The 17,319-nt window shown below is 48.0% G+C and overlaps 1 protein-coding gene across 1 annotated transcript; it reads right to left on the bottom strand.

The window, feature by feature from the left end:
• Positions 1-2,225: 2,225 nt before the first annotated feature.
• Positions 2,226-16,958, bottom strand: KLF11 (KLF transcription factor 11). The gene is made up of 4 exons (XM_030236336.2): positions 16,816-16,958; positions 14,199-14,453; positions 7,063-8,056; positions 2,226-5,115 (listed from the first exon to the last, which is right to left on the bottom strand). The coding sequence occupies exons 1-4, from the start codon at positions 16,855-16,857 to the stop codon at positions 4,805-4,807; spliced, it is 1,602 nt and encodes a 533-aa protein (XP_030092196.2). The 5' UTR covers positions 16,858-16,958; the 3' UTR covers positions 2,226-4,804.
• Positions 16,959-17,319: the final 361 nt, after the last annotated feature.

Genomic DNA, 17,319 nt, shown 5'->3' with positions numbered 1-17,319 from the left:
CCCCCTCACCTCACTCTGAACATGGCAATTATTTGCACAGGGCGAAGTGGATTTATCTGGGCAGTGATAACCAACAAAGAAATCACTCTGAACTCAAGAGATGCTACAAGAGAAACAATTAAACCTAAGGTATTCTTCCCATCTGGGACAAACTCTCCCAGGAAAGGGTATGCTTCAGCTTTCTCAAGTTTTCTGCATGTTTTTAGATGTGTCCATTGCCTTCAGCACACATCAACACATAAGTCATCAATTTCCTTCGACACCTGGGGGCTGAAGCAGAAGAGGAGGAAGGATCCATTTGACAGAGGATCCCAGGACAGTCTGGACTGTGAGATGTGGCTGAGGCTTTGCAGCTTCCTCCTGGACTGTCTCACCATTTCCTCAGCCTGCAGGTTGCTGGGTTTTGACTCATGATTTACTCTTGCTGCATGGAAGCAATTTGCCTTCTCCCAGCCAGAGCCTGCCTGCCTTGAGCTGCCTTGCTGGACATGGATGGAAGGTAAACAGGCAGATGGGCTCACAGGTTAAACTTCAAAACCAGTCTGAAGATTTATCCCAGCAGATGAACTCAGGCCAGAGGCAACCCTGGGGCAGGACTCAGCTCATGACATGACAGATGAGGGATGTTGAGTACAGCTTTCACAGCTGGAAAGGGAAAATTAGCCAGAGCTGTGGCCTCAGCTGGAGGAGCACACCAAGCGTGCAGCCACCCTGCAGCACAGGCCACCTCTGCCACCTCTGCAGCATCAAGTGGATCCACTCTCCCAGAGCCCAGACTTCAAGAGGATCAGTGCTCACTGGTTTGCAAGACAGCTCAAGCTGCTGCTCAGCCCAGGGCTTGGCTGTACAACCACACAAGGTGGTGTGTGTAACAAGCAATGACACTGCAGGATAAAGCACTAAGCTAATGGACATGTTTGAGCACAAATCCATTTTCCTTCAGAAAATGATTCCTTTTCATGGATTTAGAATGGCTTAAAGACAGAAAGACTTGTCCCCAACAATGCTTGTGTCAGCAAAGGGGTAGTTGGGAAGGCTTCTTGTATGCAGGCTGTTTTCTTCACTGGATGAAGCTCTTCCAGACTCCAGCCCCATTAGGATGTGGACTGAGTGCACCTCCTGGCTACATGGGACAGCTCAGACCACATCTTGGGTCTAAGGAAAAGCAGAAAAGTGAGCAGAGACTGAAATCCATTGCCATGTTTCATATAAACAAAGCCAGGGAAACAAAATAAAAATCAGCAAAAAACACCCCAGAACAAGTATTCTTGGAGATATAATTGGATGGTCAGAAAAAAATCTTCCTTGAAAAATAGTAGGGACAGGTAGAGACAAAAGAATTGTGACAAACTGCAGAGCCCAGGGGCTGAAGTTTGTAGTGTTCTGCCAGAGCATTAAACATGCACCTAAGCTTTCCCTTCCAGGTGTTCTCCTGAGGGGGAAGCAGAACCATTATGAGATCTCTTTTCACCTTCCTCACACTTGCAAGAACAACTCTTCTGTGCTCTTCTGTGGACAAAGCCTTGAGTCACTGCTCCCAGGTCACCCCCTGAGGGCTGAGCAGCTGAGGGCTGCACAGACTGAGCCACCTTGCAGAGAAAGGCTGTGACAAAAAGCTGGAATCATTACACCTTCTCCCTTTCTGCTGGAAATGAACATTTCTGCAGTTCAGAAACTGGTCAGAGGGAAACAGCATAAAAATGTAGGTAGTTGCTGCTGCTGTCACCATCACTGGACACCTCCTTCCCAGCTGAGACTGGGAGGTAACACCCAGCCTGCCAGAGCAGGAGGTACTGGGGCTAGCACAGCCACTTTCAGGGTAAATTCCCGTCTCTGCCTTATGTTCAGCACTCACTCCATGCCCAGCTTGTGACACTAACAGAGCAGCACCCAGCACATCCCTTCCAGCTGCTGGAGGCCGGGCTGGGAGTGGTGTGGAGCTGGGAACTCTTGTTTCCAGAGAGCAGAGAGAAGCCCCAAGGCCTGCTGGGGGTGTGCACCTTCTACCAAAACCACGAGATGAATGGTATAAAATCATAAACAAGCGAGCATTGGTCAATTTACACAGGATCCAAAAAATCCTGCCTTTACAGGGAAGTGAATTAGCAAGCCCCAAAGTCTTCCACTGGCCTAGACACAACCTAAGCCTGAAGGATTTACATAGTTCTAGAATGGACGCCTATGAAACCTGAAAATCCGTGATATTTTTTATGACTTAAAACCAGTCACGTTACATACATTTTATTTAATAAAAGTTAAAAACACGTACAAAAATGCAGTTCCATTTCCGTAAAATATAGGCTCAAAATAAAAAGACTGAACAGTAGAGTTCAGGCAGTAAAGTGCAAAGACAGCAGCTATGCCAGTCATGCTTAATCCATATATAACCCTTAGACAGCAGGAAGGAACAGGCAGAGCAGACACAGGCACAGCTATTCACACACATCCACAGGGAACGATCCACACATCCCAGAGTGGGCTGCCAGGAACTGCAGGCCAGCCTCACCCAAACAAGGAGGGAGCAGTTGCTTTTCCACATCGTGACACACATACATGACACACTTTTTAAAAGTCTGTATTCTCCAAGTCCACTGTTTCCCCCCCACGCTATAATGCAAAAAACATGACAATTTATATAATTATGACAAGAGTTTCCAAATTGTTTTCTCAGGTGAGCACCATAAATAGTCAGTCTGTAAAAAAATGAAGAGCTAAACTGGTAACTAAACTGAGACAGGACATGCTTCCCCTGGTTAAAAGCATGCAAAAACAGCATTCAAAAGCCAGACTTCTTGTTCTAAGAGATTTCTGAGAGAGAAAAAAAAAAAGAAAAAAGTAAGAGCAGCAACATCTCTTTGTTCACCACAGAAACTCGGAAAACTAGGTAGCAACAGAGAACAGCAACAACACAAGGATCCACTTCACCAGGCAAAGAGGTTCCAGCTGAGCCCTTTGGAGAGTCCAAAGCAAGGTCCACACACACCCACTGGCACTGGGGTCAGTGGGACTACAGCACGTGTCATTGAACAGGGTGTGGGCCTTTACAAGGTCAGGCACAAAAACTTCAGAACACTTAGCACAATACTCCAATTTAGTGCAGTTTGGAAACTTACTACTGGTAATTATAACTATAGATTTCAGTGTAAAAAATAATGACATAATCTGCTTTAACTGAAACAGGTCTCTGCCAAGTCAGCACCTCCACAGATGAGATCCATGCTTTGCCCACCCTGGGAAGCAAGACCAGGATTTCAGAACAAAGCAGTAAAAGAGAGAGTGCATTCCTAGTTATCCACAGTTGATGCATATAGGAAGAACAATCCTCCTCAGTGCTCAACTAAGCTTCAGTGCAGGAGTGGTTGAAAGGAGAAGAGTCCAGAAGGAATAAGCACTCCAGAAATATTTCACTCAGGGGGGGAGCTGTCTCCCAGCAAAACACCTGGTGCTTTGCTGTACTGTCAGCTCTGCTACAGTACACACACACTGCTCCTGCACCTCGGGAATGGAGCAGTCCGACTGTGCTACGGGCATTTTGTTACTCACACCATGCTATTACAACACAGCACTCCTGCAGCCAGGGATTCCATTTTTAACTATCATTACACTTCGTGTAAAAGAAAATCCATTCAACAGGGAGAGTGTATTGTTTAATAGAAAAGGGTGATTTTATACAAAGTACTGTGGAGAAGGATAAGGCCACATGAAGAGCATCATCAATCAAGTTGACATGGTGGCTATTTCTTAACTCAAGACACAATTAGTATTTCCTCTGGTGCATTGATACAGGTAAAAGAAAGCCTTGAACTATAAGGTGCACAAGCATCCACAATACAAAAAAACCCTTTAATTTTTTATTTCTCTTCTACTCAAAAAAATATAAAGAGAGACCCACTAATTTTTCGTGGGCTATCTTGCCATTTTTGCATTTTTCAGTTTGATATGTTGGTTTAGTAGGGCCAAAAATAAAGCATAATTTTTAGTGTCAAAACTTCTAAACAGTGTTTGTGCTTCTACTTCCATCAGAGCAGTCTGGCTCCTCCAAACTTTGCTTCAGTGGAATGTGGACTCAAGAATGCTTCTACCAACAACCACATTGGCTTCTACTTGCAAAGGGTATGAATTCCTAAAATGTTGAGGATTTCAGCACTTGTACTCTCAAATAAGGTCATTCTGGTTTGGTTTGTTTTAAAAATTGCTGACTCACTTTGATCTTCAATCTACCTGCACAAGGAGGATGTAAGAGCACTAGCCCATGGCAGGATCAGGATTTGCAAGTGTGAAAGCCAACCAGTATGTTATCAAATGGTAAGTGTTTATAAAACACTCTGAATGCAAAGGTTTAGGTTTACTGAAAAGGAGATTTCAAAGCTCTGGGTCTCATCCAGCACAGCCCTACTAATGCAAGTAATCTGCCTGCATAACAAGACCAAAATGAACAAATACAAAATATATTTGGTATAGAAAATAGTACTATAAAAATTAAAAACCACCCTGTTTTACTGTCCATCAAAATATTAACAGCAAGCATTACAACTTTTTTTAACCTATTGCCAAAATAATTTCCAAGGAGTTCTACTTTCCTGAAGTGCTGGTGATTGCAATTGCCAAGTACTGAAAAAAACCAACAGGGAAGGGATGAGGAAATATGATAGATTTCTCACATAACACTATCAACAGAGGACCTAAACTGCAGGAAACTAAAGTACACACAAACACAGGGAAAACAAAAGCCATTGCCCTTTCTGCTGTTGCCATCAGAGCTTTTCCTGATCTCCAGAAAGTCTGCAGAAGGCGCTTCCTCACTCTAGCCCTGGCAGGCGGGCGATGGCACGGGGATGAGCATACTCAGAGCGCTGCTGCTGCTGCTCTTGGGTTTCTCTGCTGTGGCAATTCTGCTGAGTTTGCCAAGCTCTGTCTGCCAGCTGGGGGTCTTCTTGGTGGCCATGTGGCGGCGGGTGTGCTTGGTCAGGTGGTCGCTGCGCATGAAGCGGCGCTCGCACACCGGGCAGGAGAACTTCTTCTCGCCCGTGTGCGTCCGGCGGTGCCGCGACAGTTCATCCGAGCGGGCAAACTTCTTGTCACAGCCCTCCCAGTTGCAGCTGAAAGGTTTTTCTCCTGCAGGACATAAAGGAAGCGTTTGTTACTTTTGGGAAGCTGTGCTGCAGTCTTATCAACGGGCTAACTTAAAATCTGCCTTGCAGAATCCAGTGAGTTCCACAGAACTGCTCGTCTGTGTAGTCAACATAAGATTAAGCTAAAGTTCTTCTGTTCCAGAGAAAAATACTAGTTATCATTTCTACTTATTTCCTTGTATCTCTCTTTAAGTGTTCGTTAATCAAGTCTGGTTTTTCAGTAGTCCAAAATCCCAGTTTAAAGAACTAGAGCCTTCATAAAGCTGCCTTATCTGCTGACTGAACTAGAATCAAGCCCCTGCCCCCATCCCCATGCATCCCTGTCTCTCTGGCTGCAGTATGTCATCCACAAATACCGCGGGGCAAACAGGAAGCCTGGAATGGAGCCTCGGGGCCCTCTGCTCCAGCGATCCAGTCCCACACAAACACACACCAGCAAGCACTCTCGAGCAAAGCCTGTCCTGCCAGCCCCCAGAGACCAGGAATGGCAGCAAGGCTGCCCACATCTGCTGCTGCTCATCCTGGGTCACTGCTGAACATCCCACCTGTCCTAAACAACCACAACTGCAACTACTGCCTGCGACTCCCACAGGGCTCCAGATAAACATCCACCACGTGGCCCAAGATTATGGGGACACTTTGGAGCAGAAGAGAAGGGGCCCAAACAGAAAAGGAAGCCCCAAAGGAGTGTTCTCACTTCAGGTATTGAGAGTAAAGTCTGTGTCTGATCTAGTTAGTCAGTGTGCAGAGAAAAGGCAATAAAAGATAGCTGAACTACTCTTCCTTCTGATCCTGTAATGGGAAATGGCTAGTGAGGGGTCAGTGTGTTCCACCTGCCATTGATGTCTTCACCATGATACAGGGACATACCCAGGCTCCCTATGGATCAGCAGCCACATGCACTTGCTGATAGTCTGTTTATCCTGAGCACCAGGTTTAATTCAGCAGCCTCTCAAGCTAGGAGCAGAAGCATCATTCTACCTCTGAACTATGGTTTACAAGAATTATCAGCTTCATGTAGAGCTTAAGCTCTTTCCCCAAAGGAACTGTAAAGAAAAGCTGCCAAACAAATGCAAATCCCGTCACACAAGCTGACATCCAATAAACCAGTGACTGTGGGGTAGCAGCAGGTAGGGGAGAAAAGTCAAGGAAAACCAAAAATAGACAGAACTATTCTAGACCAATCTCCCACTATGCCCATCCTTCAACATCAAAAATAATCCCTGAGAACTCAAAGTTAGTTTTAATTTAACAAGATCCTTGAAGCAGAAAAAAGGTAAGTAAAACACATATAGACTGTTTCCCCACTGACCCAATTTATGGAGCAAATCACTTCGTATTAATTACAATTAATTTTCATTTACCTCTAAAAATCCCCCTTCTGCAACTGAATAAACTGTTACATTCTCTTAGGAGCTCTGCTTCCTAACACAGCAGCCCAAAATCTCAATGCATTCCCATTTAGCCTACACAAAACTCTGGGGAAACAAAAAAAGAAAGAAAGAAAGAAAGAAAGAAACAAAAAAAAGCAGTTTCTGAATTTCTCTTTTCTTTTACTCATGTAACAATTAGACCAACTACCTGTACTGTGTTTTGCCTATACCAGACTTCCCCATGCTCCAAAACAAGGGACTTGCACAATTCATTTCAATCTAGTGCAGATGGCAAGATTCCACTTAGATCTAAACACAGGCACACAGCAAAGCTTCACTCCAACTAAAGCCTGAAATTCAACTAACACTACAGGGTCAGCTGAGGTCTCAGAACAAAGTATATCTTGTTTTGCTTGTCCATGGAGAATGAACATTCCTTCCATCCCTGAGATGAGCTAAAGCTTCCCCATCACCTGCTCCTTCCCTTTCCCACCCCCCTCCACGTAAAAACCATGCACTTCAGCACCCAGCACGAGCCAGAGCCCCCTCGCACGCACCGGTGTGGGTGCGCAGGTGGGCTTTGAGGTGGGAACTCTTGAAATAGGTTTTCTTGCACCCGGGGAAGTCGCACACGTAATTCCTCCGCCTGGAGAAGTCCATCTGGGGGGCACAGGTCTGGCCAGAAGCGATGAACACGGGAGCAGGGGCGAGGGGCAGTAGCTTGGTGCTGCCCACAGTCACCAGGGCCTGCGGGCACGGCGGTGCCTGCGTGACAGCGGGCTGTGGGAGAACCAACATGACAGTCCCCTGAGGCACAGAGGGGCCCATGAGCACAGGCTGGGGGAGCGGGGCTGTCTGTGGCAAGATGGGCTTCATGGGAGTCGAGAGTGCTGGAGCTGGAGGCTTGACATAGGCATTAATCATGCTGCTTTGTCCATTTAAAGGGATCATTTGACAGAGAACCTGGGGGCTTGGGACGGGGGCAGGTGTCACTGGGGTAGCTCTTTTTTGCAAGTCATTCTCACAACTCTTTGGTAAGTGGGTTTGTGGCGAAACAGGCCGGACTGGTAGCTGCCCTTTATTGGTCACAATATCACTGGAGTCATGTGCATAAGGCTGATGTGCCGGGGAGGTTTTGTTGATTAAATCATCCGCAGCCCACGTGTCCTGTGGCAGTCTGGAATGTTTTGGGTCATCCGCTCCACACCAGTCTCTGGAAGTGCTGTAGCCTGAAGTTACCTTTGTTTGCTCTTGCACGGCAGGAATGTGATGGTAAGCAGAACTATCACCTGTGTGACGTATGACACTCGTTGCCATGGCCCTGCAGGGCTGAGGAGCAGAGAATTCAGAGATCACTGGCTTCTGACTGCACGGTGGCCCCACGCTGGGAGCAGATGGCTTGGCTGTGGGAGAGGCACCGGTGGCCGACGTGACTGAGCAGGCGGCTGTGTTTGCCATGACAGTCCTTGGTTTGGAGTAAGTCACTTGTGAGGACAGGAGCGTAGCTGCTGACATCTCAACGAAGTCAGGGCTGTGCGGAGGCGTCATGCACTGCAAAAAAAACCCACACCAGTGTGCATCAGTGTCATTCCATAGCACAGTTTTTCCCTGTGTTTACTCTGAAAAATAAAATTACACGCCCTCTCCCAGTATCTCAGAATGTGCCTCTTAGGACAAACTGAATAAAGTATACTGCTGTGGTTTAATCCCAGAGGGCAATGAAGTCCCATGAAACTCACTCATCCTCCACCCCCAGATGGATGGGAAGGAGAATCAAAAAAAGGTAAAACCTATGGGCTGAGATGAGAACAAGTTAATAATTCAAATACAGGAAAATACAATGACAAAAATATAAAAAAGGCAGATCAAAAGAGAGAAAAATAAAGCTCAAGAGCAACAAATGATGCACAGTACAACTGCTCACCACCCACCTGGCCTGATCCCAAGCAGTGACTAGCCCCTCCTGGCCAGCTCCCCCCAGTTTATACACTGAACACAACGCTCTATGGCATGGAATATCCCTTTGGCCAGACTGATCAGTAGCATTCTACCCATGCTCTCTCACAAGGCTTATCCTCCCCACTGGCAGAGCAGGAGACGCTGAGAAGTCCTTGGTTTAATTGCTGCTGAGCAGTGCTTACTCTAAAACATCAGTGTGTTATTAATTTAATTCTCACCTTAAATCCCAAACGCAGTACTGTGCCAGCTACTAGGATGAAAACTAACTCTATCCCAGCTGAAAACAGGACAATATGCACCATCAGGATATTCTATGCCATTTACATCATGCCCACACTTTTCAATACATCCCAATTAACCACCATTACTTTTCCTGTCTTTTGATACAGGTATCATTCCCTTACTCTGTGGGCCATCCCTCTAAAACATCTGCTGAGCTCATTTATGCACTGCTTTGGGCTCCAACTCATAGCAGTTCTTCAGGGCAGGAAAGATGGTGTGTTCTGTTGGACTGCTGCCTACTGAAGTTAGTTCTGATTCCATCATTGCTGCATTTCTCCAGTTTCATCAAAGTTTGTTCTTCATTAATCTGGGTGATTCCTACTGTGATACCCCCGACGTTGTGTGTAGCCAGCTCAGCAGTCATGACATGAGTGTCATATGGCAATTAACACCATACAATCCAAATTACTGGCTGCTCTCACACAGAACCAGATCCCCTGGAACAAAACTTTGGACCTCCCTATCCTCCCACATTACCGACCAAGTGCACCCAGGTAGGTCCTTGAGCAAAAGCAATCCCACAGATGGGGCTGTCATTGCCTGAAGCAGGAATAACTCCGATTGTTTTCCCCAGAAGCTTTTCTGTGCGCACTACAGGGACTTTATCCCCTTCTACACTATGCAGAAGTTTTGCTTGAGCACAGCTGGCAGATCCTCTAGTGCTGACTGCCCAGGTGGCCTTTGCTAAATGTGTATCCCATTGTTTGAAGGTCCCACCACCCACTGCTCTCAGTAACAGTCTGTTCTATCATTCAATTTGCCTGGAGACTGGCACATGATAGGGTATGTGATAAACCCACACAATGCCATCTCTTCAACCCAGGTATCTGTGAGGTTGTTTTGGAAATGAGTCCCCTTGTCTGGCTCAATTCTTTCTGGGGTGCCCTGCTGCCCTAATACTTGCTGTCCAAGGCTCAGGACAGTGTTCCAGGCAGTGGCGTGGGGCACAGAACATGTTTCCAGCTATCCAGTGGTTGCTTCCACCATCATAAGCATATGGTGCTTGCTTTGGTGGGTTTGTGGGAGTCTGATAGAGTCCATCTGCCAGGTGTCCCCATATTTATATTTCAGCCATTGTCCTCCACACCAGAGGATTTAACTGCTCATCTTGAATAACTGAAGTGTATGTTTCACAACTATGGATAGTCCTACAAGAGTGTCCATGGTCAAGTCCACCCCTTGATCATCACCCCATCTACACATTGCATTTCTTCCCTGATGGCCTCAGATGTCATGGGCTCACCAAGCAATAAATAATTCACCCTGGTGAATCTTGCCAATCCAGATCCACCTGAGCCACTTCAGTCTTAGAGGCCTGATCCACCTGTTGGTTGTTTTGATGTTCCTTGGTGGCCCAAGTCTTGGGTACATGAGCACCCACGTGATGCTTTACAGCCAGGGTCTCCACCCAGGCAGCAGCATCTTGCCACAAGGCAGCAGCCCAGATGGGCTTACCTCTGCTCTGCTTCCACCACTGCAACCACCACCACAGGGCATTTGCCACCACCCATGAATCAGTACAAAGATAAAGAATTGGCTGTTTTTCTTGTTCAGCTGTGTCCAAAGTCAATGTTCACCTCTGCAAAGTAATTCAATTCACCTTCTCCTTCAGCAGTTTCTGTAATTTTTTGTAGGATACGCCATACAGTCACTTTCCATCTTCAGTGCTTTCCTGCACAATACAGCAGGAATCAAACAGGGCATATTGTTTCTCATTTTTGGGGTAACATTATAAAATAGTAAAATCTCATCTCCTCATCAGGTGGCATCCAGGAGTCTGCCCTCTCGCCAATCCCAGGAGTCTTGGAAGTAATCACAAGGACTGAGGCTTCCTATTTGAGCACCCAGTGTGACCAGCAAGACCCACTGATTCCACATAGCATCAGCTACAGGATGTGTAGGAGACCCATCCTTTGTGCACATCCAGCCCAGCATCAGGAATCAGAATGCCAGGGGGAGCTGTGTTCAGCACCAATCACTTCCAAAGCAGCTGGAACCTCTTTATAAGCTGCCAGTATCTCTTTTACAACTAGAATATAGTGGGCTTCAGATCCTCTCTACCCCTGACTCCAAAATCCTAGAGGATGACCAATTCTCCCCTGTGCTTTCTACCAGAGGTTCCAGGTAGGGCCATTATCTTTGGCTACGGTGTAGAGCACATTTTTTGTGTCTTGTCCTGCCTGGACTGGCCCAAGGGCTGGGGCAGAGTTAATCTTCTGCATGAATTATCTCCTGTTTAATTTGTTCAAAGGCTTGCTGTTGTTGAGGGCCCCATTTGAAATCATTCTTCTTCTGGGTCACTTGACAGAGAAGGCTGACAATCAGACTGTAATTTGGAATGTGCATTCTCCAAAACCCCACAATGCCTAAGAAAGCTTGTGTTTTTCTTACTCGTTGGTAGAAGTGTATCTGTTATTTTGTTAATCAAATCCATTGGGATCTGATGACACTCACCTTGCTATTTTATTCTTAAAAACTGTTAATCCCAGAGGGCAATGAAGTCCCATGAAACTCACTCATCCTCCACCCCCTGGAGGATGAGTGAGGCTCCTGGACCTTACTTTGTTTAATGGCAGCTTTCAGAGAGATTTGGACTATTTTCTTCCCTTTCTCAAAAACTTCTGCTGCTGTATTGCCCACAATGGTACCACCAATATATTGCAAGTGTTCTGGAACTGGATCAGTCCATGGCAAATGGTTTAAAGTTTTGCCATGTGGGTTGGGCACACTGACTTCATCTGGATCTGTGGGTGACTGTGCCCTGCTCATGTCATAAAAAACTCCCTCTGGTACAGCTAATTCCCTCAGGTACCAGGTATGTCACCCCACAGTAGCCCACCTGCCTGGGTGACCTCTTTCCTGAAGGGATACCTTTCCTTCACACTTGACCGAGTTGCCTCCACAGGTTGAACACTTGTGACATTTTTCAAATCACCTCGTCAATGCTCTCTTCCCTAGGAAGTCATCCCAACTGCTTGACTTCCCTATCTCCTAATTCCAGGCTACTAGCCCCACTGGAACAGCTAGGTGAATATGTGCACACCTGGACAGCAGCTGAAACCTCTTCACATCCCTCAGGGACAGGGATTGAGTGGTTACCTCTTGTTTTGTCTCTTCCTCCATCCAGTTTTTGTGATGGCTCTGCTTCCTCCTCCTTCACTAACTGAGCTGACTTTGGTGTCCATTTCTTCTTGTGTACAAGGAAACTGATAATGGCACAAGCTCATCCTCTGGCTCAGCTGCATCATGCCTTGCTGGGGGGTCTGAGTGGTCACAGTGCGTAATGCCAGGGTCTGAGCAGCCACAAACAGTTGCTTAACCCTAAACAAGACCTGAACCACATTCCCAGTTCCTGGTCGTTCACGGACCATGGTTTCAGCATCCCAAGGATATTCAAAATTTCCAAAATGCCCATGCCTGGAGAAGAAGGGCAAGACTGTGTGTGCCTTCTACACAGGTTGGCTCTCCAAGGCAAAAAGGCAAACAGTGTCACTATTAGCAGTTTCTAATAGATGGTTCCCCAAGTACAGAGGTGATGACAGAGGGGCTGAGAGTATGAAAACCAGGTTAGTTTCAAGGGCAGCAGTTCTGTGCTATCACATAATCCAGTGTTACAAAGTACAACAAAATGATAACCTTAGCCCAGCCCCCAGAGATGATACCATAACACTAGGGGGAAGATACACAAGAAATAAATTGTTACATAACACAACAACTCTGATATCAAGTAATTCAATACTGTGATCAACAACCAATAAACTAATAAGATGAATCCTGATAACAAATTTGTTTCAGCACGGTCTGGTCAGATCTGTCATAGAGGAAAATCAAAAAGATAAAACTCATGTGTTGACACAAGAACAAGTTAATAATTGGAATAAAGTAAAATATAATAACAACAATTGTAATTATTATTACAGGGAGATACCCAAAAGAGAGAGAGAGCAATAAAACCCAAGAGAAACAAGTGGTGCACAGTACAATTGCTCACCACCCACTGACCAATAATGCCCAGGTCCTTTCCAACATCACTGATCATCCCAGTTTTTATGCTGGGCATGACACTCTGTGGTATGGAATATCCTCCTGGCCAGTTCAGATCACCTGCCCTGGCCACGTTACTTCCCAGCTTCCTGGGCACCTCCTCACTGGTGGGAATCTGAAAAATCCTTGACCTGGGTGGGGTAAGCACTGCTCAGCAACAACTAGAACATCAGTATGTTACCACCATTATTCTATTCTAAATCACAAACACAACACTGTGCCAGCTACTAGGAATAAAATTAACTCTATCCTAGCCAATCAGGACACTGCATTGCCTTATCTCGTGGCCATTCTGATGAAGCTTAGAAGTGTGTTAATAGAAGGGAGGCAATGAGGCAGCTGTAAACCTGCATACAATACTGCAAGTATACTCACTGCACCACAAAAAAGTCTTTCATTCCTTTCTCCTCAGCAATGGGCACAGCTGTAAGAGGCTATGAGCAGAATAAGCAGACCAACAATAGAAAGCAATACTGTACTTTTCTATTTCAAGCTCCCAGCAAGCCCTAGATCTTTTCTCAATGATTACTTCATCATTTCATGGCTACCTTTTAGATAAAGATAAATGAAACTGCTCTGTCTCTTCTTATTCATCCATTTCTCTCTATGCTGTCTTCCTGCATCACCTCTTCTTCCTCCTTTCCCGTGCTGCTCAAGAGACAGTGTCAGCACTGAACAGCAGGAGATATTATGGCAGCTGCTTGTCGGGCTGCTCTTATCTCAGCCTCTTTCCTCTACTATTCCCCCTTTACCTGGCAACGGCATACTAGAAGCCTACTGGTTGAAATGGGCCTTAACCATGTAAAATCCTAATGGCACCAAGCCTTTTTTTAATACCTACTTTTGTTGCAACATAAATTGAAACAAAAGAAAAAAAATTGGATTCAACCAACATTAGTCAGCTGGAGTAGACCAATGTCTGGAGAAATAACAGACTACATGTACAAACACATAGTACAGAAACTAATTAAATTGCCTATTTCATAATGCCAACGTGTACTTTCTCTTACAATGACCAGTGAAGCATAACATCATCAAGGGCCTTTTCTCATACAGTGCCTGCAGATACGTTGATGCCAAATCACCAAGGCTCACTCTGCCATTCTTACTCAAAGTGCTCCAAGAAACCTACAACAGCCACCTCGACATCCTGTCAAATCCAATAACCTGTCAGCAAGGGCTTTCACACCTAAATTTAACAAAAGCCTCGACATTTGCTAAACCAGAGACAGCAAAAAACCACGAACTCAATGTGCCCACCTCACTACTCTGTGCACACACACAGAGCACAGGCTGTGGCAAAGGGACACCTGAGCAACTCTGTCTTTTCCAGCCAATTTAAAGCATTGCAGGGATGTGACATCCACGTGTGTGTGGCATATTTGTTTTGTGTTCATGCTTTTCTTACCAGTGTCGATAGATAGTCCTTTGGTAATTCAGCTGGAGCCTCGGCATGCATTGTGAAATCCCCGGAATCCGAGAAGGGCGTGAGGGGCCTTATCTTTAATATGTCACCTTTCTGTGATCTTTGCCCCCAGGAGCTCATACAAACAAGGGCTTCAACAGCTTCGATGTCGTTCTGCTCCAAGGTGCTGCAGGTGGACCTTTCGCTGTCATGGCGCTGCCGTTCACGGATGGACTCATAGATGTCCACAATGTCAACCTGGGTGCAATCGGATTACTGGCTGTTAGCACAAGTCAGAGTACAAAACTGGCACCACCCACACACTGTCTGCTCACAATCAAGGTCAACTGAAACAGATCCCATGCCCATGGCAAGACTTTTACCAACTGGCTCATCTCTCACTCTCCCCCAGGCAGCTCATCTCCACATTCCCTTTGCTAAAAAAAAAAAAAAAAAAAAAAAAAAGACATGTGATTTTCCAGGAAAAGACCAGATAAATGTGTTGCTCACATTTCCAAGCTTACTTTCCTGGATGACACTGCTCTGAACAAACACATCCCATGCTTGCATACAAGCATAAAAGAGGAAAATCCTGACTTTGAACCTTGTTTAGAGAAAGCTGTTTCCTGAACCCAAAAGACTATTCAGCACTAATCTCATTCTGGAAACATTCAGAAGATAAATTTCAGCTGCTGGTAAGATGCTTTGAGGTATGATCACTGACTTGGGAGTACTGCACATCATAAAAGATTTTTAATCTTATTTTTAACAGGGAAGCCAAGATGGGGAAAAGATGGAAGGAAAATAGTTTTCAAAGTACAGTGGGAACTATTTGCATTGTACTTCAGAAGGGCCTGATGCTACATAGGTGCTAGGGATCTAAAACGCACTCTGAGTAAAATGAAGACAAATTAATCATACTGATTTGTTTCCAATTGCAAGCATCACAGAATATTTGTGTGTGCATGTGTACACATGCAAAACTCTTGACTTCTCTGCACAAGGATATCCAAACTTCACAAAGCTCTCACAGTGCCTGGCAGTGGCTCCAAAAGCTATGCTAGCCTGATGGGTTATTACTCACATGCCAGCTCAGTCTCAACTAGGCATCCAGGCTCCTCCAGTCTTTAGACACACCAATGAACCCAAAGGCTGAGATTCAGAAGTGTGGACCAAGCCTGTTGAGCCCATTGCTGCTACACAGAGTGTTTATGTACTGCAGGAAAAAGGTTTTAACTCTAAAGGGAACACCACACCATGAGCATGGCCTCAAGCCCTAGAAGGAATTCTGCTCATTGGGTGACAGCACGTACACTAAGTCAATGGGTTTTGTTACTGAGTTAAGTAAGGTGGGATGATCCTTATTCAACAGTGTCACAAAGATGTAAAGCTGTGTTTACACCCTAGGGATGTGCAGGCAAACATGCTAAGCATAATGGATCAAAAATATTGGTACTGCACTCACAGAGGACTTTCACATAAAACCTTAGGTACCAGGCATGGAGATGCCATGATTTAGGGGCTGGAAGGGGTAAAAGCAATTAACACGTTGGAGAGAGACTTCTAAGAATTTCCACTGAAAAACACTGAGAGGAAAACACGATGTGTGGCTGCAAGCCTGGACCTCAATCGCCCGTCACACGGGGCCACGCCAGGCGAGGCTCTGCACTGAGCAGACACTGCCAGCGTTCCTCCAAGCGCGCCTGCAAGCAGCCAAGCCCACAGGCTTATATTTTCCAACCCTACGTTTCAGGAAAGCAGCTTTCCCTAAAGAAACATAAAAAAAAAAAGTGTCTCGCTTCCTCAAAAAACACCCCGAAATCAAAAAAAAAAAAAACACCCTCACAAAAAAAGCTCTTTCTGCAGACGAGCGCTGCAGCGCGGGCTTCCCGGCTGCTGCCAGGGAAATGGGCAACCGCGCCGAGCGCCTGTCCTCACATCACCCCGCAGGGAACGACGTGCGCGGGTGCGGGCAGGATGGGCACGGGCAGGGACGAGCGGGAGGGCGGGCTGCGGGCAGGATGGGCACGGGCAGGGCGGGTCGCTGGCAGGAAGGATGGGGCACGGGCAGGGAGCATGGTGGGCGGGCAGGGAGATACGGGCGGTGCGGGTCGCTCCCGGGCAGGACCCCATGCTGCGGGCTGTGCGGGCTGAGGGGCAGCGGGCGGGCAGTGCCGTGTGGCCAGCGCGGGTCCCACCGCAGGGCAGCGCCTCCCCTCACCCGCAGGGGCCACCACCCGCTCCCCGCCCCACGGCGGCCGCCCGCGGCCGGGCGGTGCCACCGAAAGGAGGATGGCGCGAAAGGAAGAAGGAGGAGGAGAAGGGGGCGGAGGGCAGCTCCCACCCCACGGCCGCCCCCGCACGGTCGCTGAGGGAGGGCCGCCCCCCTTTCCTGCAGGTGACCGGAGCAACACCCCCTCCTGAGGGCTCTGCCCTGGCACAGCCGCCCCGTACCCGCTGCCCGACCGAGCCGCTCCCCACCGGTTGAGTAGCGGTCCCGGCCGAGGCGGGGACGGTCCCCGCACTCTGCCCGCCACCGAGCACGTGCCCGGGCTGCACTGGCGCTGGCTATCCCCACTGCCCCCGCTTCCCTCCCTCTCTCCGCGCGCCCGGTGCTCACCGCGGGCGCATCTCCCATGTCCGAGCTGGGCGAGCCGTGCATGGCGCGGCTCGGGCGGGCGGCGTTGGCAGCGGTGCTCCCGGGCAGTGGCAGCGGCGGGAGCGGCAGCGGCGCGCACACAGCGGCGGGAGCGGCACCCGGCAGCGCCGCCTCCTCCCGGTCCCGCCCGCCGGGAGCGGCGCGGCCGCGCGCTGGGGGAGCGCTCCTAGCGCAGCCTGCGCCAAACAGCGCGGGGGGGACGGCCCCGGCCAATCAGCGCCCGCCGCGGCCCGCGCCCGGCCAATAAGAGGCGGCGGGCGGCGTGATCGCGGCGTGCCGGCGGGAAGGGCGGCGCGTGGGCACGGCCGGCGGGAAGGCGGGGCGGGGGCGGGGCCGACAGGGGCGGGGAAGCGCGCGCTGGAAACTGGGGGAAAGGTCGGGGTTGGGGGCGGCCGGGAATGCCCGCGCGGGGGGCGGGGCCGCCGCTGGTCCCCGCCCTCCGTCCCGCCCGCGGTGCGTGCGGCA

This window comes from Serinus canaria, chromosome 3 (assembly GCF_022539315.1).
Source record: "Serinus canaria isolate serCan28SL12 chromosome 3, serCan2020, whole genome shotgun sequence".
NCBI lineage: Eukaryota > Metazoa > Chordata > Aves > Passeriformes > Fringillidae > Serinus > Serinus canaria.
This window is presented reverse-complemented; position numbering and strand designations above follow the sequence as displayed.

Coding starts and splice junctions, on each gene's coding strand:
- KLF11 (XM_030236336.2), bottom strand. CDS start 16,857: ATGCACGGCTCGCCCAGCTCGGACATGGGAGATGCGCCCGCG. Junction 14,454..16,815: donor ACATGGGAGATGCGCCCGCG/GTGAGCACCGGG, acceptor GATTGCACCCAG/GTTGACATTGTGGACATCTA. Junction 5,116..7,062: donor CCACCTGCGCACCCACACCG/GTGCGTGCGAGG, acceptor TATGTCCTGCAG/GAGAAAAACCTTTCAGCTGC.